We start from the raw sequence: 25402 nt of genomic DNA, 5'->3' as shown, positions 1-25402 counted from the left end.
ATCAGATAGGGTCGGCCGCATCATTGTGGTGTGCTGCGTCCTGCACAACATAGCCCAGCAGAGGGGCGATGTGCCGCAGGCAGAGGAGGGCGGAGTGGAGGAGCAGCAGGAAGAGGCGCAGTCCTCCCCAGATGAGGGGGATGGGGGTAATGGTCAGGGCAGACGGGGTAGACACAGGCGGGTGGCTGTCCACCGTTACCGGCTGGTCCAGCGGGCACGGGACAGACTGATAGCCGCCCGCTTCACTGGCTAGATGGGCGTGGGAATCGGGTAGTATGGCCACAGACCGCACATCATGGCAACAGCCGACCACCCACACCCCCCACCCATCCACCCACCCAGCACCCTCACCCCCCTCCCCAACCCCACCCGCATGCACACCCCCCCCCCATTGCCGATCCACCGGCGGCACAACGGGCCGGGCTCACACAGTTGTGGGTGGACGCGTGTCTATTGCAGGCCATGGAGGATGATGACAACCCGCCCTGTGGTGAGCTCCTGGCTCTACATCATTGGACTATGTCTGACCCATGGCCACAGTACCACCATCCACCCGGACCATCCCTGCATGCGGCTGTGACACTGCAGCGCACGGTCCCGTCCTCTGCCCGGGGGGATGTTGATGGCGGCCCAGGGGGAAGGGGGCAGACTCACCTGGGGCTGAGGTAAGACCACCCCTCACACACACATTTGCGCTCAACGTACATGACACCCCCGCACGCTTTGGACAGAGCACAAAGGCAGCTTCTGTAGGTGTAACATTGACTTTAATAACCAAAGGAGTTCATGCACGTGCCCTAGCCCCTAAAACTCATCTGTGCCCTGCACCCGTGCCAACTTACTCAGTGTCTAATTGTTTGGCCTTACAGGCCCTTTGACTACGTCTACGTGGTTCCCCAGACGGTACAGCAGAACTGGAGGTGGACTCCTGTGATTCCTGCCCTCTGACACTGGATCCCTTTGGCGGCCGTTTCCTGGGGCGTCCTGGCCTAGATGGGCCAGGCTGCGGCCCGGGCGACTGGGATGGCGAGCTGCCAGCCTGTCCTGCCTGTTGCCCACCCGCTGCACCTGGGACAGAAGGGGGGGGAGTCCGAGGTGTCGCGGTGTACTGGGACCTCCCCTACAGGGGGAGCCGGGACGGACCACACCACCTCCTCCTCCCTCGGGGTGCCCGATGGCCCCAGGCCTCTACATGGGTGGGGGATGCGAACGGACTGGCCATCCGACGCCCCCCCGACATCTGGCGCTGCCAGTCCTGGAGGCCCGTGCTGGTATCGACAGGGGTCTGCAGGTTTGCAGCCATGGAGCCCAGGGGGTTGGCAAACCCTGTCTGTGACAGTGCGACGCCGGCTCGCACATGGCCACTGGCGCCGATGCCCTCAGCGATGGCCTGCAGAGACTGGGCCATGGCCTGCTGAGACTGGGCCATGGCCTGCAGAGACTGGGCTATGGCGTTGAGCGCCTCTGCCATCTGGCGCTGGCACTGGCTCATGGCCTCCTGTGAGAGGGCAGCCATTACCTGGGCCACAGACGCCGCCTGCACGGAAAGCCCCAGGCCTCGCAAACCGTTCCCCATGTCTGACACCGTCGCACCCATTGCCTCCACCGCGGACGCCACCCGTGCGGTGTCAGCTTGGGTGGCACGCATGACCGGCACCACTCCCAGCTCCTGGACGCGGGTGGACTCCTCCACCTGCGACTGCAGCCGCCGCAAGCCGCCCGTCACCCTCTTCGCTCGTCTCCGGGTCGGTGGTTGCATCGGATCTATGTGTGGGTGTGGTAACTGCAGGAACCCGGGATCCATCTGGGCGACAGATGTTCGCTTGGGCTGGGCAGCCCTCCGACCGCCCGGCCCCTCTGCTGCTCCTACCTCCATCTGCTGTACCGGGACGGCTGTGTTGTGCGCACCAGTGAGTGTACCAGACGCCTCATCACTAAAGTGCCCAACCGAGGTGAGTGTTTCTGCGATGGTGGAGGGTGTTGGTGACAGCAGTGGAGTTGTGTCGTGCTCTTCGTCCCACTCTGAGTCCATGGCACTTTGGGGTGGGGGTTCGTCTCCACCCATCCACTCTGAGTCACTGTCCGGTATTTCGTCTTCCTGGGTAGTGCTGTCCCGGGTAGAGGTGTCCTGGGCAGTGCTGTCCCGGGTAGTGGTGTCCCGGGTAGTGGTGTCCCGGGTAGTGGTGTCCCGGCTAGTCGTGTCCTGGGTAGTGGTGTCCTGGGTAGTGGTGTCCTGGCTCGGATGTGACGGGGGCCTGTGGCTGCCCCCCTCGTCGCTGGGTGGTCACTCCCGCACGTGACGGGGGTGTCGTCTCCCTGTTGCTCCAGGTCTCTCCGTCTCCCGTGGCCTCCGAGGGGCATCCTGCGGGCGTCGCATGCTGGAGGGTGCGGGTCTCTCCGTCTCCCGTGGTGTGCGAGGGGCATCCTGCGGGCGTCGCATGCTGGAGGGTGCGGGTCTCTCAGTCTCCCGTGGTGTGCGAGGGGCATCCTGCGGGCGTCGCATGCTGGAGGGTGCAGGTCTCTCCGTCTCCCGTGGCCTCCGAGGGGCATCCTGCGGGCGTCGCATGCTGGAGGGTTCATGTCTCTCCGTCTCCCGTGGCCTCCGAGGGGCATCCTGCGGGCGGTCTGCATCTGCGGGGATGGGTGCCTGGACGTTTGGTCCTGCGATACACAATGAAGCATGCATGGTTAGACATCGGGCAGTGATCAGGTGATATGGGGGAGGGGGATATAGGGGAGGGGGGATATGGGGACGGGCTGTCGGTGGCTCACTTGCTACTACGCCCCCGACCTCTGCATCAGCAACCTCCCGGTCGTCAGGTCCGCCAGCCAGGTCCAGGGCCCTTTCCTCGTGTTCGGTCAGTGGCCTCTCATCAGCGGGGCCTCCTCCAGTCCTCACATGCTCCCTATTGTTGTGTGCGCGCTTATCCTGTGGGGGGGGGGGGTGGCAGGGGTAAAAGGCAACACTGTTAGGCAGGTATATGAATGCACGCCATCGTTTGCGCGTGCATTGCAGAGGTTAAGGTTAAGGCTGGATTCACTTGGGGATATGGGGGAGGGGGGATATGGGGAGGGGGATATGGGGGAGGGGGGATATGGGGGATATGGGGGAGGGGGGATATGGGGAGGGGGGATATGGGGGATATTATGGAGGGGGGATATGGGAGAGGGGGGATATGGGGGAGGGGGGATATGGGGGAGGGGGGATATGGGGGAGGGGATATGGGGGAGGGGGGATATGGGGGAGGGGGAATTATGGGGGATATGGGGAGGGGGATATGGGAGAGGGGGGATATGGGGATATGGGGGAGGGGGGATTATGGGGGATATGGGGAGGGGGATATGGGGGAGGGGGGATATGGGGGATATGGGGAGGGGGATATGGGGGAGGGGGGATGTGGGGGAGGGGGGATATGGGGGAGGGGGGATATGGGGAGGGGGGATATGGGGGTGGGGGGATATGGGGGAGGGGGATGTGGGGGATATTGTGGAGGGGGGATATGGGAGAGGGGGGATATGGGGGAGGGGGATATGGGGGAGGGGGGATATGGGGGAGGGGGGATATGGGGGAGGGGGGATATGGGGGAGGAGGGATATGGGGGAGGGGGGATTATGGGGGATATGGGGGAGGGGGAATATGGGGAGGCTCACCCTGCCTGCTCTGACGAGGTCGTTCACCTTCTTGTGGCACTGGGTGCCTGTCCGTGGTGTCAGGGCCGCAGCGGTGACGGCCTCTGCCACTTCCCTCCACAGACGCCGGCTGTGGCGTGGGGCAACTCTGCGGCCGTGCCCGGGATACAGGGCGTCCCTCCTCTGCTCCACCGCGTCCAGGAGCGCCTCCACATCCCGTGACTCGAACCTCGGGGCTGAGCGGCAGCCAGCCATCCAGTCGGGTGTTGCGGTCGGGTGTTCCGGTCGGGTGGGGGGGAGCAGCGCGGCCTTATGAGCCGTCACGCCGTGCGGCGCGTGTGACGCTGCACGGCGTGAACCACTGCGCAAGCGCGGATCCCGTTACGTCGCTGCTAGCCCATTTTGGACCGGAGACTTTCGACCCATTTTTCCGACGTGACGCAAGTCGGGTTTGCGCCGTTTTTTGCGCCGATCGGCGGACCTTCCGCCGATAACGGAGAATTTCGCCCATGGTGTCTGCGAACAATGAGACAGCTGAAAGACACCCACAAAGAAACAAGGTTCATGATCAATTGGCTTTACATACTCTGTCGGTGCTGACAGTTTTTCTTCTGCTTTCCTTCTTATTAATAGTTGAGTAAATGAATAAAAGTAATCAAATTTGAGAATTTGCAGATACATCCCATATATATATTCTTTCGGCGGTATTTCCCGTGGAACACACCGCATGTTTCAGGGTGGCGGAGGCAGCCCGCCATTGGCCAGAAGCAGGATCCTCTGGTCCCAGCATCGCCAACGGGGTTTCCTGTTGAATTCACCCCTCACTGCCGGGAAACCAGTGGCAGGGGTGCGCTGTTCGCGGGACCGGAAGATCCCCCCCCGCCCACCCCACCCACGAACAGTCAAAAAATTCCGGCCTATCTATATGGGGCTACTTTCACCACTATGACCTTATCTGAGTACTTTGTCCAACACAAGAATGATGACGTTACCAACTGGAGTAATGTAAAAGCACATTGTGACCTCAATGTTTAGCGCCTGAGTCGTCCAATTCTCCTCTCTCTCTCCCCCACCTTCCTCCCCACTGCACCAGAGGTGGATGAATGAGTTTTAATCTGTAGCACTGTTATGGGATGGGAATAAATGGACTAAATGTCCCTGTCCTTCCTGCACATATTTATAATTTACTATAATTTCATTTATGTTAGAAAAAGTAATTATCCATGGTCCACCTCAGGCACCATTGTTATAAATGGTGATTGTCTAAAACAGTCCTGTCCTACGGGCAGCCTGTGGGCTAGTGAAGTCTATGATGCCCTTCTATGTAGCCCCCAGAGCTCATTAGAATCTTAGAAGCATAGAATTTCTACAGTGCAGAAGGAGGCTATTCAGCCCACCGAGTCTGCACCGACCGTCTGAAAGAGCACCCCACCTAGGCCCACTCCCACAATCTCATAACCCCGCCTAACCTCCACATCTCTTGACACTAAAGGCAATTTACCATGTCCAATCAACCTAACTTAGTGAGCCTATCAGCAGCAAACATGGGAGAGAAACAGGCCGTCGTTGGAAGAGCAGCTAACACCAGCAGCTGCAAGTATGTGGAGATAAAGAGAGAGAGACTGTGGGGTGCGCGGGGCATGCATTCCCCCAGCTCTCTCCCGCTATCCCCCAGCGGTTTCCCCACGATCCAATCAGCTCTCTCCTCACAATCCCTGCAAATGGTATGTTGGCATTCATAGCGAGAGGATTTGAGAATAGGAATAGGGGTGTTTTACTACAATTGTACAGGGCCTTGGTGAGGCCACACCTGGAGTATTGTGTACAGTTTTGGTCTCCTTATCTGAGGAAGGATTTTCTTGCTATGCAGGGAGTGGAGCAAAGATAGGATAGCAGGAATGTCATATGAGGAGAGGCTAAGTCGGTAAGGATTATATTCATTGGAGTTTAGAAGAGTGAGTGGGATCTCATAGAAACTTACAATTTTTTAACAGGTTAGACTGGGTAGATTCAGAAAGAATGTTCCCGATGATGGGGGAGTCCAGAACTAGGGTTCATAGTTAGAGGATAAGAGGATCTGAGGTGAGGAGAAATTTCTTCACCCCAGAGAGTGGTGAATCTGTGGTATTCACTACCACAAATAAGTAGTTGAGGCGAAAACATTGTGTAATTTCAAGAAGGAATTAGATATAGTTCTTGGGGCTGAAGGGATCAAGGGATATGGGACGGAAGGCAGGATCAGGGTATTGAACTTGATGATCAGCCATGATCATAATGAATGGTGGAGGAGGCTCAAAGGACGGAATAGCCTCCTCCTGCTATTTTCTATGTATGTTTCTATGTATACCCCCCAATTCTCTTCCTTGGCTCATGTCAACTCCCCCAACTCTCAACCCAATTCCACTCAGCTCTCTCCTCACTATCACCCGGCTGTCCGCCAGCTTTCCCCAGGCTCTCGCCATTTCCGCCCGCCTCTCAACCTGCTTTCACCAGGCTCTCTCCCGATTTTGCTGGATTTGTGCTCAGTCCTGGATTCCTGGAGTCCATGACCCCATCCACTCCAACTGTTCAGGCCAAGATGGGTGCATCTGCCCCTGAGCAGCCAACACTTATCAGGCCAGGGTCCTCCATGCTTCGGGCCAACTGAGGACATCTGTTGAAGTCATCTCAGGCATCAGGAAATAGCAGTCACCAAGTTGCCTCCACCTGTGCTACGGATATTGGGGCTGCATGCAGACATAGTGGCGGGGTTAGGAAGATTAAGAAATATTCAAAGCACTTTTGGGTCATGGGTGTGCAACCGATGTCTTTTTTAAAATAAATTTAGAGTACCCAATTCATTTTTTCCAATTGAGGGGGAATTTAGTGTGGCCAATCCACCTACCCTGCACATCTTTGGGTTGTGGGGGTGAAACCCACACAAACACGGTGATAATGTGCAAACTCCACACGGACAGTGACCCAGAGCCGGGATCGAACCTGGGACCTCGGCGCCGTGTGACAGTAAGGCTAACCACTGCGCCACTGTGCTGCCCGTGTGTGCCAGCAATGTCAACATGGATTTATGAAAGTGAAATCATGTTTTACAAATCTATTGATGTTTTTTGAGGATGTAACTAGTAGAATAGATAAAATTGAACCAGTGAATATGGTGTCTTTGGATTAAGTCTCACATAAGAGGCTAGTGTGAAAAGTTAAAGTTCATAGAACAGAAATAAATGGGTCCTTTTTGAAGTGTCAGATGGTAACTAGTGGGGTCCAGCAGGGATCAGTGCTTGGGCCCCAGATTTTCACAATAAACATCAATGGTTTGGGTGACAGAATGAAAAGTAATATTTCCAAGTTTGCTGAGACACAAGACTTGGTGAGAAGGTGAGCAGTGAGGAGGATGTTAAGAGGAAACAAGGTGAGTGAATGGGCAAATACAGACAGATGTAGTATAATGTGGATAAATGTGGAGTTATCCACTTCGGATTGAGAAACAGAATGGCAGAGTATTACTTAAATGGTAATAGATTGGGAAATGCTACCATACAAAGGGACATGGGGGGGGGGGGGGGGGGGGGGGGTTGGTCATCTAGAACAGGGGGTCAGAGTCTCAGTATATTGGATAGACCATTTAGGTCTGATATGAGGAGAAATGTCTTCATTCAGGCACCCACAGCCTGGTGAGCCTGTGGAATTCTTTAACACAAAAGGCTGTGGAGGCCAAATCACTCAATATATTTAAGGAGGAAATAGATAGATTTCTGGACTCTAAAGGTGTCAAGGGAGACGGGAAATCGCTGGAGCATGGCGTTGTGATAGAGGATCGATCATGTTGAATGGCCTACCCCTGCTCCTATTTTCTATATTTCGCTGTCTAACCACTGTGATGTCAACTCACTGAAGATAGTTTCTGTGCCCTTGTGTGATGTCATGTAGATGTGTTAGAATCTTTATTGGAATGATATGCTTAATGTTTCCGTAACCCTTTTTCCTCATGACGCATCATTGTGTGAGTGCAGCTCGACACCCTTGAAGGATTAGCAGCCATTATGTCTCCTCAGTGGTAGTGCCAAAGGAAAAGACCTGGATGGGAGGCTGATATGCCGAACCATGTCCTCGCCTCACTGGGTGCTGTAATTTCTCATTAATGTGGCAACGACTGCAGCAAGTAAGTTGCCGCAGCATTCCTGCTGTTGTTTCGGCTTTCAATTCCCAGAGCAGGGTGCACCACTGACCTTCTTAGAGCTAATGGCCTTGTCAATCATAAGATTAGAAGGTGTAAGTCTGAATGCTGAACTTGTTGACGTGATTGGTTGGACATCCCTTTCAATGTAATGGAATAGCATGAAGGGACAGGAGTAATGTAGCCATCCCGTTTCCTTGACATTTCTCCTGGAATCTGGTTCCAATTAAAATGGTACATATTCCACTTTGAGCTTCGCTGGCATTGTTCCAGAAAGCTGACCCACAACTCCCTATTCAGGTTCCTGGCCCTCCAACTTTTCATCCTCAGAAGAGATCTCATTCTCCTCCATTTCTCCCTTCGGTGAGGGATTACCCCTTTGCAATGATAGGTTGTGAAGGGCTCAACATAATGGTGATGCAGGAGATTCTAACTGGGTGTATTGTAGTGCCCCACCTGAACGATCCAAACATCTGAAATAGATCCTCAGAATGACTATGGTCTTCTGAATGATGGACCGTGTGGAGCTGTGAGCCGTGTTGCACCTCTCTCCGAAAGCACCCTGAGGCTGTTGCATGGGTGTCATGAGTCAGCGGGCGGATTTCTCCACCCCCACGCCGAAGTGGCCACGCCGTCGTGAACGCCGTTGAGATTCACGACGGTGCGGAACGGCCCCGGTCCCGACCGATTCAGGCCCTGACAATGGGCCAGTATCGGGGCCGCGTCATCTACCCGCGCCAGGCCTTGTCGCCCGCGTAAAAGCGGCGCCGAATAGATGACGCGGCCGGCGCCGCATAACGGACATCATCCGCGCATGCGCGGGTTGGCCGGCGCCAACCCGCGCATGCGTGGTTCCCGTCCTGTCCAAATCCGCCCCGCAAGAAGATGGGGGACGGATCTTGCGGGGCCGCGGAAGGAAGGAGGTCCTCCTTCAGAGAGGACGGCCCGACGATCGGTGGGCACCGATCGCGGGCCACCCCACATTCAAGGCACCCCCCGGTGCAGGATCCCCCCTTGCCCCCCACAGGCCACCCACCCCCAGCGTTCACGCACCGCCCACGACTGTAGCGACCAGGTGTGGACGGCGCCGGGGGGAACCCGCCGTTTTGGCCTGGCCACTCGGCCCATCCGGGCCTCAGAATCGCGGGGGTGCCGGAGAATCGACATTTTGGATATCTCCGGCGATTCTCCGGCCTGCGGCCCGCAAAACTCGACCGGCCTGTTCCCGCCGCTTGGGAGAATCGCGGGAGGGAGTCGGACCGGCGTCCCCGGAAATTTCGGCGGCCCAGGCGATTCTCCCAACCGGCGTGGGAGTGGAGAATCGCGCCCAGCGTTTCAGTGGCTGCCCCTTGTCCTCATGCACCGATTTCTGTAGACAGTCAGGAATTGAATATCTGATACAACTAGGAGTGATTCAGGATGTAGGAGTCATGGGAACTCCCAGGGTAGGTGGCACAAACGTGGATTATGTGCTTCTGATGATCACACACCAGGCAAGAAACATATATATTTTTTTAAATTTAGAATGCCCAATTCATTTTTTCCAATTAAGGGGCAATTTAGTGTGGCCAATCCACCTAGCCTGCACATCTTTTGGGTTGTGGGGGCGAAACCCACGCAAACAGGGGGAGAATGTGCAAACTCCACACGGACAGTGACCCAGAGCCGGGATCGAACCTGGGGCCTTGGCGCCGTGAGGCAGCAGGGCTAACTCACTGCGCCACCGTGCTACCCGGCAAGAAGCATATCTAATAAGCATTGATGAGATGGGAATGAATATAACTGCTGTTCACGTCATTTAATAGTGAGATACCCGATCCACCATTAACTCATCATCGGGAGAACTGCAAACCGTTTTCACACCAGCGGGAATCCGATTTTCCCACAAAACTCACCACGAGCAGGATGGCAAAATTCCACCCGCACACTCTCACCCTTTCACATACACATTTGTAATAATTAGCAGTTTATTGTTTTGATTTATTTTGCTTAGTAAGTAGTTTCTTTTCATATGTCAGCCTTCTAAAGAAAGTCAATATTTAATGCTGTGCAAAACTTTGGGATGAATTCTCCACTGACCACCGCGGGATTTCTGAAAGCTGGAGCAGTCCGGCATTTTCGCTTACCCTTTCATAACAACTGTTGCCGCAGACAAAAATATTTAAGCTGCAGCTGTTCAAGTGTCAAGAGGCTTCCTTGAACGCCCAGTATACTTCAAACGGCTTCAAATCCATTTACAATTTTTGAAATGCAAATCTCCATTCAATTTCACACAGCAATACATTGCATTAGCCAGTGATTGTCAGCTTTATTACTACAGAGACAGCTGCTTGGTGATTGTTGATCTATCTTTCCCTTCACACTTGAATGCATTTCCATTACCCAGCTTTGATGCTAACCACAATGTTTATAAGCTTTCTTGTTATGATTGACAGCCTCTCACCACATCAAAAGCAGCTAAGTGCTTTCTGTTATGAAAAAAACTAAGTCAAAGTGCTTAGCTGCTTTTGATGTGGAGAGAAGGGATCTGATGGGTGTGTCTCTGTTGGGGTCTTATGAACAGGGGGTCCCTGTTGTGGGGGGGATAAGCCTGGCCTAAAACAAATAATCTGACCATTCTCATAATTTTTGGAGGTACATGCCTGGTTATAGACTTGTGCATACTGGGAATTTTATAAAGAACATATGAATATCCTAAATCATTTAAAATTAGGAATCTTTCATAAAGCATATATGTTGAAGAATTCATTAGTCTAGTTTGAATTTCAAACTAATTCTCAGGACTAAAAGAATGTGCAACTCACAGTTCCACTCATAACTTCACTTGTTACCTAAAAGAAGCTCTCAACAATATAGAAGCTAACTTTTCCTACAAATGGTTGTTAATAGAATATTACTTACCCTGTGAAAATACATCAACACTAGGCTGATCAGCATTAACGACATGGTATTTTTTACTGTAGCTATTCAGTATCCCATGACAGACCCTGCGGTACTCCAATAAGGCTTTTACGGTTTCTTCCTCTTTTACTCCATTAGGCTTCACTAGGCGCTTCTGCACTTTACTTGACGTTGGCCAGTTGAAAGTTGTATGATATATTTCTAAAGTGTACAGGCAAAGGTAAAAGAATCATAGAATCTCTACATTGCAGAAGGAAGTCATTCAGCCCATCAAGTCTGCACCGACCCTTTGAAAGAGCACACTACCCAGGCCCAAACCGCCACCCTATCCCCATCTAACCTTTGGACACTGAGGGGGCAATTTAGCATGGCCAGTCCACCTAACCTGCACATCTTTGGACTGTAGAAGGAAACCAACGCACCTGGAGGAAACGCACGCTGACTGGGGAGAATGTACAAACTCCACACAGAATCACCCAAGGTCAGAATTGAACCCGGGTCCCTGGCGCTATGAGGCAGCAGTGCTAGCCACTGTGTCGCTTTGCCAAATGTACTGGTAAAGTGCAATTTGAAATATCTTTTTTTTTTAATGTATTTTATTACAAACATGTATCAAAATAGGTTAAAGCGAACAAACACTCCGGGAAACGTGCTTCCCTGCAATCAACTATACAGTTTGTACAGATTTCTCCCCTTTTCCACCCCCCCCCCCCCTTCCCCCGCAATGAACAGCTCCTCAAACACGGTCACAAACATCCCCCACCTTTCCTCAAACCCCCTGAAGAGCCCCTTAACTCATACTTTATCTTCTTTAATCGCAGGAAGTCGTACAGGTCACCCAACCAAGTCGCTACCCCCGGTGGCGATGCTGACTGCCACTCCACCAAAATTCGCCATCATGCAATCAGAGCAATTTGAAATATCAACTACTCCGTTCAAGGAACAGTAATCTAACTTTGTTCTTAAAGCCAAATCAAAGAATATAAAACCCACCTCATTGGTTACACATTCAAATGCATTGATCAGGGTGCATCAGTAGCCATACTTATTCAGTAATCAACATTGAGAACTGTCTAGCTAAAACTTGAATAAATGAGTTACTGGCAGAGAAAATATATTTGATCCAGCCAATAATGAGTTGGGCAGTAATTATGCAAGATTATTTGAAATGAATAATAGGAAAAGTGCTATAAAAATACTTAAAATATCATTATCCTATTACCTAAGGAAAACAGTGATCCAGGATTTTATATTTACAGTCCAAATTTCAAACATATTTTAATTTCATATCAATGGTGATAATGAGAAATATTCTTTACTATGTTGAGACAAATTTCATGGGCAGGATTCTCCGTTGGCTGACGGCGAAATCGGGAAACGCGATTGGGTGGAGATTAGGTTCGGACGCCAAACTCTCGGCCAGCCGGACGCTTTTGCACATCATTAGCGGGACTGACCCGGTATTCTCCGGGACCTCTGCCATTCTCCACCTCCAATGGGAGGAGTTCCCAACGGCGCGGTTCACTTGTGCTTTTAAAAATTGTGAAACCGCCGTCATAGCTGCAGAGGGAGAGAGAGGAGGTACGGAAAATGTCCAACATCGTCATAGTTGACAGTTGTGCTGCTGGCCGGGAGGGCGGGGGGAATTCTGCCAGGCCCAGGGAGAGTAGTGAGGGGTGACCAGGGTGTGGGCTGTGGGGTCGGGGTGGACGGGCACGGAACACCATTGCCGCAACCGGAAAGCCATGCAGCTGCGCACGCCGCTGACAGCTCACTGTGAACTTAGGGCCACAGGTCGTATAGGCGTCCCCTCAGGGCACTCCCCTAGGTACCCTCTGGCCCCAGCCAACCCATCAGCAGGATGGGCGTGCTCCAGCGCAACCAGTGCCACCTTGTTGGCTGGAATGAGTATGTGTCGGGATTGGAATATGTATATGCGGCTGCATATAATTGTTAGACAATGTATAACATGCTCATTTGGAAAAAAAATGGAAGATGAGCCCATGCCTATCTGTGATGCTGCGGGACAGTATGTGGTTAAGAATGGGCGAGAGGATGGGCGGCACGGTGGTGCTGTGGTTAGCACTGCTGCCTCACGGCTCTAAAGACCAGGTTCAATCCCGGCCCTGAGTCACTGTCTATGTGGAGTTTGCACATTCCGTGTCTGCGTGGGTCTCACCCTCACAACTCAAAACAATGTGCAGGGTAGGTGGATGGGCCATGCTAAATTGCCCCACTTTTGGAAAATAAGAATTGGGTACTCTAAATTTATTTTAAAAATGAATGGGACAGGGCAGCACGGTGGCGCAGTGGTTAGCATTGCTGCCTCACGGCGCCGAGGTCCCAGGTTCGATTCTGGTTCTGGGTCACTGTCTGTGTGGAGTTTGCACATTCTCCCCGTGTTTGCGTGAGTTTCGTCCCACAACCCAAAGTTGTGCAGGGTAAGTGGATTGGCCAGGCTAAATTGCCCCGGAATTGAAAAAATGAATTGGGTACTCTAAATTTATTTTAAAAAACCAAGAATGGGACATTCTCCCCGTGTCTGCGTGAGTCTCACCTCCACAACTCAAAAAGGTGTATAGGGTAGGTGAACTGGCCACGCTAAATTGCTCCTTAATTGGAAAAAATGAATTGGGTACTCTAAATTTATACAAAATAAAGAATGGGAGAGAGGAAAGGTTAGAACCTCAAGGTATTCCCAAAGTGAAAATGCAGAAGTGGAAACAGCAATCATTGCAGGTGATGTGTTATCTATGTTAGGACAGATAGGATTGCCATTGAATAACAGTGGGGCCTCGTTGCTAGATTATGAAGAAGACACAATGAATGAAGTTGGAGGGGCAATGTCCATTGAATTGAAGAGAGGAATAGAGCACCACAGTCATGTCACAAAGGGTGCATTTACTGACTTGACTAGCACTATTGGCTAAACGGAAACTTGGGTGAAGGAATTCAAAGTTAAAGGTCAATGTGGAGCTGTGAGGAAACGAGGCTTCATAGTCAACGTCAAATGATTCCCATAATGACAACTAAATTACAGGGATGGAATGTAAGTATATAGTTAAATGAACTGATGGCCACGGACCTATTTTGGTATGCATACCAAAGGAATCAGAGTGATACATTTGTAAAATACTTGGAATGATGGAATGAACTAAAAATGCAGGCTTCCTGAGTGAATTTGTAAGCTCACTGCCAATTATTATATTTCTGGGTTTTTTCCTTTAGCAAGTGACTTCCTGCAAGTGTCACCCTTCATTCAGTAGTAGCATCTTGTTTTTGAGTCAGCAGGTTCTAGGCTCAAGCTCCATTCTGACGTACATGGGGCTGGATTCTCCGATTCTGGGGCTATGTCCCCACACCTGGCGGTTTACTCCAGAAAAACGCGCAATACGTCCACCGATTCCCGTTTTGTTGGGAGCTAGCAAGACAACAGCGTAGAGCCCCCAGCTCTAGCTGCTGATAAGCCCCAGAGAATTGGCAGGTCCGTGGCCACGCATGCACACGTGTTGGCCTGCAGCGGCCGCGCCGTGCTACATGGTGGAGGCCGCTCGTGGACCCAGCCTGCAAAATAGTCCCCCCCTTTAGCTGGCTCGCGCGCACTGGACCACCCCCCCCCCACAGTGCCCCCAGCCCCGAATAATGTCTCCCCCCTGCCCGCAGATCGGCCCTCCCCCCGACTGTGGCGGCGCTGGACTGAGTCTGCAGCTGCCATGCCGAATTCCCGATTGGTGAGACCACACGCGACCTACGCCATCGGGAACTCGGCCGGTCGGGGGCGGAGCATCAGGGCGGGCCTCAGGCAATGTCCTGAGGCTGTCGATATGTTGCGCGCCATACTCTCCAAGTATGCCGCTTTGGAAGGGGCGGAGCGTCGTGAAAGCGGCACCACCCCGATTTGGTTGGGAACTTGGATTCTCTGGCCGCTCGCCGAACGCAATTTCGGCTTCGGTGACCGGAGAATTCAGCCCATGATCTAAGTTAATTCTTCAGTATAACACTGAGGGAGGTGCCACCTTTTGGTTGAAATGCTGAACCAAGATTACGGGCATAAAATATCCCATATCTAATATTTATTCCTCAATCAACATGATGGAAAATTTGTTAATTTGTCACTTTGCTGTTTGTGTGATCTTGCCGTGTGAAAATGGCTGCCCAGATTACAACAGCAGCTACATTTCTATTTTTCAATATAAGTTTAGAGTACCCAATTATTTTTTTTTCCAATCAAGGGGCAATTTAGCATGGCCAATCCATCTAACGTGCACATCTTTGGGTTGTGTGGGGGGAATCCATGCAGACACGAGGAGAATATGCAAACTCCACACGGACAGTGACCCAGGGCTGGGATTCGAACCCGCGTCCTCAGCGCCGTAGTCCCAGTGCTAACCACTGCACCACGTGCTGCCCTAGCAGCTCCATTTCTAACATAATCTGCTGTGAAACTGCTTTGGGATGCCTGGAGGATGTGGAAGACATGATTAAATGCAAATCCTTTCATTTATCTTTCTTCTGTCAAGCCTCACAGTTCAATATTTATGTCTCTATCTTCCCTGGGCACAACCAAATGAGACTGGTGAACTATTAAAGATATCAAATAGACCAGCTTTTTTTCTCCATAATTCAAGGGCAGTTGGGTTGGATTCGATTGGATTTGATTTATTGTCACGTGTACCGAGGTACAGAGAAAAATATTGTTCTGCACACAGTCTAGACAGATCGTTCAAAACATGAAAAAAACATAGGACATAAGATAAATACACAATGACACAGACATTGTGTGCAGCATATGAGGTGTAGTACTACTCAGTAGAGAAGATGTGTGAAGAGATCAGTTCAGTCCATAAGAGGGTCATTCAGGAGTCTGGTAACAGCTGGGAAGAAGCTGTTTTTGAATCTGTTAGTGCGTGTTCCCAGACTTTTGTATCTCCTGCCCGATGGAAGAGGGTGGAAGAGAGAATAGCCCGGGTGGGACGGGTCCTTTATTTTGCTGCCCGCTTTCTCTTTCCCAAGGCAGTGGAAGGTATAGACAGTTTTAAGGATCCTCAAAATATTTTTACAAAGATGCCTCTGGGAACCCTATTAATCACAATACAGCGGAAGCAAAATGAAACAACTTGCTTCTCCTTGTAAAAAATTATAGTTTCAATCATTAAGATATTACAGCAAAAACAAGTCTGGAATGCAAGAGGAGGAAGGGCCATGAGAGAAATGAAGCTGCCTATAGACTAGTAGTATAAGGTGTACCTTTGATAAAGAGTTAATATATAAATGATACATCTTACCTCCCGTGGACATGTCAATCCTTTTCCCAAGATTTCTCTCAATTAGCACCGTATCAGGGGCATCAAGTATAACTGCGGTTGAAAAAGATGCAGTTAATGTAAAATTGTATGGTTACAATGGGATCATTAAGTGAGCAAAACACACACTGAATTTAGTCTGCTGTGACTCAAACTCTTATACCACCTCCAAAGTGAACTGAGCTGTAATGTTATATAATTCAATATACAGGACTATATATTTCAGTTAACAAGGCATTTCACAGATACTAGTTAAACTCAAGAAGTTACTTTTTGATAACAAATTCTAATAATTAGTTTTTAAACACGGAAGCAATTTAAATTTCAGCCACTCCGCTGAATCCAGGTGATTGAGTCAGCTGAGTGATTTACCCACCAATGTCCTGCCTGGATTACAACACCTTCCATTATAAGCAGCTCTGCAGCCCTGGCAGAAAACGCACCCGGCTTCTTTAGATATTAGAATTGTGGCCAATTTTGGGAAGAAGGCAGAGAGAGGTATTAAGCCCTCTATTTCCACACCAAAGTATCTTTTTTTTAAGAAATATGTTTATTAAGAATTTTTTAACAACATTTTCAACCATACAGACAACCGCCCCCCCCCCGGTAACAAAAAGAAAAGAAAACTCGCATCGCAAGACATAAACATAGCAAATCAATATGATGCAGAACTTTGTACATTGGATTCCTCCCGTACATATCAGTTTTCCGGATCATTTATGTATTTTCTTGCTCAGATGCCCCCCAGAAAAAAAAACCTTCCCCATCCCTCCCTCTTCCCCCCCCCCCCCCCCCACTCCAAGAGAGATGCCCCCCCCCCCCCCCGGGTTGCTGCTGCTGTCGACCGAACTTCATCTAAAGCTCCGCGAGATAGTCTAGGAATGGCTGCCACCACCTGGAGAACCCCTGCACAGACCCTCTCAGGGCAAACTTTATCCTCTCCAACTTGATAACCCCTGCCATGTCATTTATCCAGGCTTCCACACTGGGGGCTTCGCATCTTTCCACGCTAACAAGATCCTTCGCCGGGCTACCAGGGACGCAAAGGCCAGAATACCGGCCTCTTTCGCCTCCTGCACTCCCGGCTCGTCCGCTACTCCAAATAGTGCTAGCCCCCAACTTGGCTTGACCTGGACTTTCGCCACCTTAGATATAGTTCTCGCAACTCCCCTCCAGAACCCATCCAATGCCGGGCACGACCAAAACATATGGGCATGGTTCGCCGGGCTTCCTGAGCACCTCCCACATCTGTCCTCCACCCCAAAGAACCTACTCAGCCTCGCCCCAGTGATATGCGCTCTGTGAACAACCTTAAATTGTATCAGGCTAAGCCTGGCACACGAGGAAGAGGAATTAACACTACTTAGGGCATCAGCCCACAGACCCTCCTCAATCTCCTTCCCCAGCTCCTCTTCCCATTTACCCTTCAGCCCCTCTACCAAAGCCTCCCCCTCTTCTTTCATCTCCTGGTATATCGCCGACACCTTGCCCTCTCCGACCCATACACCCAAAATCACCCTATCTTGAATCCCCTGTACCGGGAGCAGCGGGAATTCCCTCACCTGCCACCTCACAAACGCCCTCACTTGCATGTACCTGAAGGCATTTCCCGGGGGTAGTCCAAATTTCTCCTCCAGCGCCCCTAAGCTCGCAAACGTCCCATCGATGAACAGGTCCCCCATTCTTCTAATCCCTGCCCGATGCCTGCTCTGAAACCCCCCGTCCATCCTTCCTGGGACAAACCGATGGTTATCTCTGATCGGGGACCACACCGAGGCTCCCAGCGCTCCCCTGTGCCGTCTCCACTGCCCCCAGATCTTTAGCGTTGCTGCCACCACCGGACTCGTGGTGTACCTTGCCGGCGAGAGCGGCAGCGGTGCCGTCACCAGCGCCCCCAGGCTCGTTCCTTTGCAGGACGCCATCTCCAACCTCTTCCATGCCGCCCCCTCTCCCTCCATCACCCACTTACGGATCATCGCCACGTTGGCTGCCCAGTAGTAGCCACCCAGATTCGGCAACGCCAGCCCTCCTGTATCCCTACTACGCTCCAGGAACCCCCTCCTTACCCTCGGGGTCTTACTTGCCCACACAAAACCCATAATGCTCCTGCCTACCCTCTTAAAAAAGGCCTTGGTGATCACAATTGGAAGGCTTTCGAATACAAAAAGAAACCTCGTGAGGACCACCATTTTAATCGACTGTACCCTGCCCGCTAGCGAGAGTGGCAACATGTCCCACCGTTTAAAGTCCTCCTCCATCTGTTCCACCAGCCGCGTCAAATTAAGGTTGTGCAGGGCCCCCCAGCTCCTAGCTACCTGGATCCCCAAGTATCGAAAGCTCCTTTCCGCCCTCCTCAATGGTAGATCGTCTATCCCTCTTCCCTGATCCCCCGGATGCACCACAAAGAGCTCACTCTTCCTTACATTGAGCTTGTAGCCCGAGAAGTCCCCAAACTCCCTTAGGATCTGCATGACCTCCACCATCCCCTCCACTGGGTCCGCCACATACAGCAACATGTCGTCTGCATACAGCGACACTCGATGCTCCTCTCCCCCTCGACCCGCCCCCCTCCATTTCCTGGACTCCCTTAATGCCATGGCCAAAGGTTCAATTGCTAATGCAAACAACAGGGGGGACAGGGGGCACCCCTGCCTCGTCCCTCGATACAGCCGGAAGTACTCCCACCTCCGCCGATTCGTAACCACACTCGCCACCGGGGCTCTATATAGGAGCTTAACCCAGCTAATAAACCCTCCCCCGAACCCAAACCTCCGCAACACTTCCCAGAGATACTCCCACTCTACTCGGTCAAAGGCCTTCTCCGCGTCCATAGCTGCCACTATCTCCGCCTCTCCCTCCACCGATGGCATCATAATCACATTTAGGAGCCTCCGCACATTGGTATTTAGCTGCCTGCCCTTTACAAATCCCGTCTGGTCCTCGTGAATCACCCCCGGGACACAGTCCTCAATCCTCGTAGCCAACACTTTTGCCAGCAACTTAGCATCTACATTGAGGAGCGAGATTGGCCTATATGACCCGCATTGCAGTGGGTCCTTATCCTGCTTCAGGATCAAAGAGATCGTCGTCTCTGCCATTGTCAGGGGCAGGGTCCCCCCTCCCTTGCCTCATTGAAAGTCCTTACCAGCAACAGGGCTACATACTTCCTGTACTTGACTCCACCTAGTTCCCTCGCTGCCATCCTCTTACGGAGCTGATGAGCCAGCATCCGGCTCGCCTTCTCCCCATACTCATACATCGCCCACTGTGACTTCCTCCACTGTGCCTCTGCCTTCCCTGTGGTCAACAGGTCGAACTCCGTCTGGAGACTTCGCCTCTCCCTGAGTAGTCCCTCATCAGGGGCCTCTGCATATCTCCTGTCCACTCTTAAAATCTCCCCCACTAACCTCTCCCTTTCCCTGCCCTCTCTCTTCTCCCTATGAGCCCTGATGGAGATTAACTCTCCCCTGACCACCGCCTTCAGCGCCTCCCATACTACTCCCACCTGCACCTCCCCGTTGTCGTTGGCCTCCAGATACCTTTTGATGCACCCCCGCACCCTCCCGCACACTTCCTCGTCTGCCAGCAGTCCCACATCCAACCGCCACAGTGGGCGTTGGTCCCTCTCCTCCCCCAGCTCTAGTTCCACCCAGTGCGGGGCGTAGTCTGAAATGGCTATGGCCGAATACTCCATTCCCTCCACTTTCGGGATCAATGCCCTGCCCAGAACAAAAAAATCTCTCCGGCAGTAGGCCTTGTGTCCATGGGAGAAAAAAGAAAATTCTCTGGCCAAAGGCCTGGCAAATCTCCACGGATCTACTCCCCCCATCTGATCCATAAACCCGCTGAGCACCTTGGCAGCAGCCGGCCCCTAGATCTGGAGCGATCCAGTGCTGGGTCCAACACCGTGTTGAAATCCCCACCCATTATCGAGCTTCCTACCTCCAAGTCCGGAATACGCCCCAACATCCGTTTCATGAATCCAGCATCGTCCCAATTTGGGGCGTATACATTTACCAATACCACCCCCGTCCCCTGCAACCTACCGCTCACCATCACGTATCGGCCCCCATTGTCCGCTACTATGTTCTTGGCTTCAAACGACACACGCTTCCCCACCAGTATTGCCACCCCTCTATTCTTCGCATCCAGCCCCGAATGGAACACCTGTACTACCCATCCCTTCCTTAACCTGACCTGATCTGCCACCTTCAGATGTGTCTCAGATGAAGCATGACCACGTCTGCCTTCAGTCCCTTCAAGTGAGCGAACATTCGGGCCCTCTTAACCGGCCCATTTAGGCCTCTCACATTCCACGGACCTGCCGGATTGGGGGGCTACCCACCCCGGACCGGCCGGATTGGAGGGCTCCCCCCCCCCCCCCCCGCCCCACCCCCCGCCGACTAGCTATCTGCTATTTTAGGCCAGTCCCCCCGCCAGCTTCCCCCGCCTTCCCGTTGAACCCCCCCGTGTGGAAATCCCTCCTCCTCCTTGCGCTCCTCCATCCCCCCCCTCCCTAACGCGGGAAAAAGCCCGCGCTTTCCTGAGCCAGCCCCGCCCCCTGTGGCGCAGCTCCTGTTGAGGCCTTATCCCAGTTCCCCCATCCCCGGGTCTCACCTCCCTCCAGCACCAACGCCCACATTCCTCACTGTCCCTCCATCAAAAACTCTTCCCCCATCCCCATCCATCGTCCCACCCGTGAAACATTCTTTACCCATATTTACAACCCTGTATACAGTCAACATCTCCCGCACAACCACAGTCCCTCAGTTCGAGTCCAATTTTTCCGTTTGGATAAAGATCCAAGCCTCTTCTGGCGTTTTGAAATAGTGGTGTCGGTCCTGATACGTGACCCACAGTCGCGCTGGCTGCAGCATTCCGAAACTCACCCTTTTTTTATGCAGCACCGCCTTGGCCCAGTTGAAGCCTGCTCTCCTCTTTGCCACCTCTGCGCTCCAGTCCTGGTAGACTCGGATCACCGCATTCTCCCATCTACTGTTCCGCTCCTTCTTGGCCCATCTCAGGACACTCTCTCTGTCCGCGAAACGATGGAACCTCGCCATTATCGCCCTTGGCGGCTCGCCAGCCTTGGGTCTCCTCGCCAGGGCCCGGTGAGCCCCTTCTATCTTCAGGGGGCTCGGAGAGGCCTCCGCCCCCATCAGCGAATGGAGCAGCGTGCTCACATACGCCCCGGCATCAGCCCCCTCCACCCCTTCGGGGAGACCCAGAATCCGGAGATTCTTCCTCCGCGACCTGTTCTCCAGGACCTCGAATCTCTCGGCCCACCTCTTGTGCAGCGCCTCGTGCGCCTCCATCTTCACTGCCAGGCCCAAGATGTTGTCCTCGTTCTCGTTGGTTTTGTCCTTCAGCTCTCGGAGCTCTACCGCCTGGGCCTTCTGGGTCTCCTTCAGCCCCTCGATCGCCAACAGCATTGGCGCCAGCACCTCCTTTTTAAGCTCCTCCACGCAGCACCTGAGAAACTCCTGCTGGTCCGGCCCCCATGCTGCTCGATCTCCGCCCTCCGCCATCCTGTTTTTTCCCCTCGTTTCTGCCACTGCTCCAAAGCCTCTTTTTCCGCCGCTCCACTTCTAGTCCCCTCCATACACGACGGAAGGGGGACCTTGCTTCACCTTCCCACACGGGATTTGGTCAAACAATTTCCGTTGGGGCTCCTCCGGAGAGCCTAAAAGTCCGTTCTAGCGGGAGCTGCCGAAATGTGCGGCTTAGCTCCGCATCGCCACAACCGGAAGTCCCACACCAAAGTATCTTAAGTCCTTTCCCAGCTGAGTATTAGGTGAAGGCTTTACTGGATCCTTTACCGATATAGTGTGTGGCACAATGGAGATGTGCAACATGCGCACATGTTGCTCACTAAATTGAACACTCAAGTACCCGGTTAACACCTGTAAAATGGGCGTGGCACCAACTAATTTCTAGGCCTTAGTGCCAGGAAGGTCCAATGGGCCCCCTGAGTTTTTTTAAATCTTACTCTTGAGTTACAAATAATTTGTTGTGGTATGACATTGTAAAATTTCTCGACTCACAGATCGGGATTTTGTACACCCATTTGCCACGGGATGAATGGCAACGGCGGAGGCCTCATTGCCCAACTTCAGTCCCGATGTCGGAGATTACCGTGGCTGGCATCCTCTGGAGGGCCTAATCTGCTTTCGGATGCTGCTGTGTGGGGTGCCACCCCCCACCTCCTCTCGGCTTGTGAGGCTGGAGCCACAGAAAGAAGGGAGTCAGATGAGCTCGTCATTCCTCGAGTCTCTTGTGTGGAAGGCTCCAGGCTATTCACCAGCTTCTCCTCCTCCCTATGGGTGCTCGAGGGCCCCTGTCTTCCTCCTTGGGTTAGAGGAGCAACTGCAATGAAATTGAGAAGCTCTGCCTTCCTCTGGCGCTGGATGCCCACAAGTGCCTGCACCATCGAGTTCATGCCTTGAATCAAAGGGTGTACATCCTGCACCATGATGTTCATGCCCTCCACCAAGGAATGCCCACGAAATGCATCAAAAATAAAACTTTAAGTGAAAAAAACGTGTACAAACTGGCAAAGTCAGCAGCCTTCTTAAAATTTAATATCGAATAAAGGCAAAGACCTTCCTCATAGTCGACAACGTCAGGAAGAGTAATTTAAATCTAGATTTACAGCAGATATTTTGCCTCTAAAATTCCAAACATTTTTCAAAAAATCATGTAGCAAATCAAAGTTTCAATTTCTCTCAGAAAAGAGTTAAATTATGGCTAATTTTAGCAGGTAGGCCTCCAGTAATATCAGAAGAAATTAAGCGGTGATATCAGAAGTATAGAATATTCAATAGGATTAGGTGAAGGCAATACTGGATCCTTCACCGATATAGAGGGCGGGATTCTCCGACCCCCCCCCCGCCGGGTCGGAGAATCGCCGGGGGCTGGCGTGAATCCCGCCCCCGCCGGTTGCCGAATTCTCCGGCACCGGATATTCAGCGGGGGTGGGAATCGCGCCGCGCCAGTTGGCAGCCCCCCCCCGGCGATTCTCCGGCCCGAATGGGCCGAAGTCCCGCTGCTGGAATGCCTGTCCCGCCGGCGTAAATTAAACCACCTCTCTTACCGGCGGGACAAGGCGGTGCGGGCGGGCTCCGGGGTCCTGGGGGGGGGCCCATTCGCAGGGCGATCTGGCTCCGGGGGGTGCCCCCACAGTGGCCTGGCCCGCGATTGGAGCCCACCGATTCGCAGGCGGGCCTGTGCCGTGGGGGCACTCTTTTCCTTCCGCCTTCGCCACGGTCTCCACCATGGCGGAGGCGGAAGAGACCCCCTCCACTGCGCATGCGCGGGGATGCCGTGAGCGGCCGCTGACGCTCCCGCGCATGCGCCGCCCAGCAAAGTCATTTCCGCACCAGCTGGCGGGGCACCACAGGCCTTTCCCGCCAGCTGGCGGGGCGGAAATCAGTCCGGCGCGGGCCTAGCCCCTCAAGGTTAGGGCTCGGCCGCTCAAGATGCGGAGGATTCCGCACCTTTGTGGTGGCGCGATGCCGGACTGATTCGCGCCGTTTTTGGCGCCGGGCGGCAGACATCGCGCCGATTGTGGAGAATTCCGCCCAGAGTGTGGCACAATGGAGATGTGCAACATGTGCACATGTTGCTCACTAAATTGAACACTAAAGTGCCTAATAGAAGCCTAACACTGAAATTACCTTTAATCTATAAACAGCTATTTGTAACTTTTCCAAATTTCTTAACTAACTATTTTCTCAGGTTGAGGTACATTATAAAATGTTGTACTTTATGAATTGTATGGTACCTGCAGGTTGGTTACTGATATCCTACATACTTCTCTGTATTTGAATGCTATTAGTTGTTGACAGGGCTGAAATCCAATTCAGCAGGAATTCTGAAATCTGGATGTACTGAGCTAAGGGCCCTGTTGGAAACTGCTTATGGCATCATGTGTTTTGGCATCACAAGCTTCTCATGAATATTTTGGTGGGCTGTAAGGTGCTATGTCATCCCTTCTACAGTTCCTGGAACCCTATAGCTTTTGAGAATAATCTATTGTACATATCCTTAAAACATTATAATGCTTGCCATCTTACATTAGGGATGAGTAAAGTAAGTAGTGAAAATACAAATTTATCAAAAAACATTTGAAAATATATTTCCCATGGCTATATCAGAATGTTTTTATGATAGACAATTGTTGCAAAATAAATGAACAATTTAATAAAATTGCAGCCTCATCCAGCAGAACCTATCAGGGATTTTGGAATATGTGTTCACATCCCCATGATTTTCCAGAGGAATGGGATTTCACAAAATTATCTGCCAAGTACATAATTGAGTCTTGTCTTATAGAACATAGAACATAGAAAATACAGTACAGAACAGGCCCTTCGGCCCACGATGTTGTGCCGAACCTTTGTCCACGCACACACGGGGAGGATGTGCAGACTCCGCACAGACAGTGACCCAAGCCGGAATCGAACCTGGGACCCTGGAGCTGTGAAGCAATTGTGCTATCCACAATGCTACCGTGCTGCCCTTAAGAACAAATTAATCTACACTATAGCGTTCTACCATAATCCATGTACCTATCCAATAGCTGCTTGAAGGTCCCTAATGTTTCCGACTCAACTACTTCCACAGGCAGTGCATTCCATGCCCCCACTACTCTCTGGGTAAAGAACCTACCTCTGACATCCCCCCTATATCTTCCACCATTCACCTTAAATTTACCATGTCCCCTTGTCATGGTTTGTTCCACCCGGGGAAAAAGTCTCCGACTGTCTACTCTATCTATTCCCCTGATCATCTTATAAACCTCTATCAAGTCACCCCTCATCCTTCTCCGTTCTAATGAGAAAAGGCCTAGCACCCTCAACCTTTCCTCGTAAAACCTACTCTCCATTCTAGGCAACATCCTGGTAAATCTCCGTTGCACCTTTTCCAAAGCTTCCACATCCTTCCTAAAATGAGGCAACCAGAACTGTACACAGTACTCCAAATGTGGCCTTACCAAAGTTTTGTACAGCTGCATCATCACCTCTCGGCTCTTAAATTCAATCCCTCTGTTAATGAACGCGAGCACACCAAAAGCCTTCTTCACAGCTCTATCCACTTCAGTGGCAACTTTCAAAGATGTATGAACATAGACCCAAGATCTCTCTGCTCCTCCACATTGCCAAGAACTCTACCGTTAACCCTGTATTCCGCATTCATATTTGTCCTTCCAAAATGGACAACCTCACACTTTTCAGGGTTAAACTTCATCTGCCACTTCTCAGCCCAGCTCTGCATCCTATCTATGTCTCTTTGCAGCCGACAACAACCCTCCTCACAATCCACAACTCCACCAATCTTCGTATCGTCTGCAAATTTACTGACCCACCCTTCAACTCCCTCATCCAAGTCATTAATG

At 51.9% G+C, this 25402-nt stretch overlaps 1 protein-coding gene across 3 annotated transcripts in view; it reads right to left on the bottom strand.

The window, feature by feature from the left end:
* Positions 1 to 25402, bottom strand: part of ak8 (adenylate kinase 8) — a 257899-nt gene that overhangs the window by 118067 nt on the left and 114430 nt on the right. For all 3 annotated transcript variants that reach the window (XM_072488580.1, XM_072488581.1, XM_072488579.1), the window contains exons 7-8: positions 15988 to 16059; positions 10703 to 10903 (exon numbers count right to left, since the gene is read on the bottom strand). In XM_072488580.1, the coding sequence (XP_072344681.1) occupies positions 10703 to 10903; positions 15988 to 16059 (273 nt within the window). The remainder of the gene's footprint in view (positions 1 to 10702; positions 10904 to 15987; positions 16060 to 25402) is intronic.

Source organism: Scyliorhinus torazame, chromosome 22 (assembly GCF_047496885.1).
Source record: "Scyliorhinus torazame isolate Kashiwa2021f chromosome 22, sScyTor2.1, whole genome shotgun sequence".
Lineage (NCBI taxonomy): Eukaryota > Metazoa > Chordata > Chondrichthyes > Carcharhiniformes > Scyliorhinidae > Scyliorhinus > Scyliorhinus torazame.
Note: the sequence above shows the minus strand (reverse complement) of the source record. Positions and strands in the feature narration are given on the sequence as shown.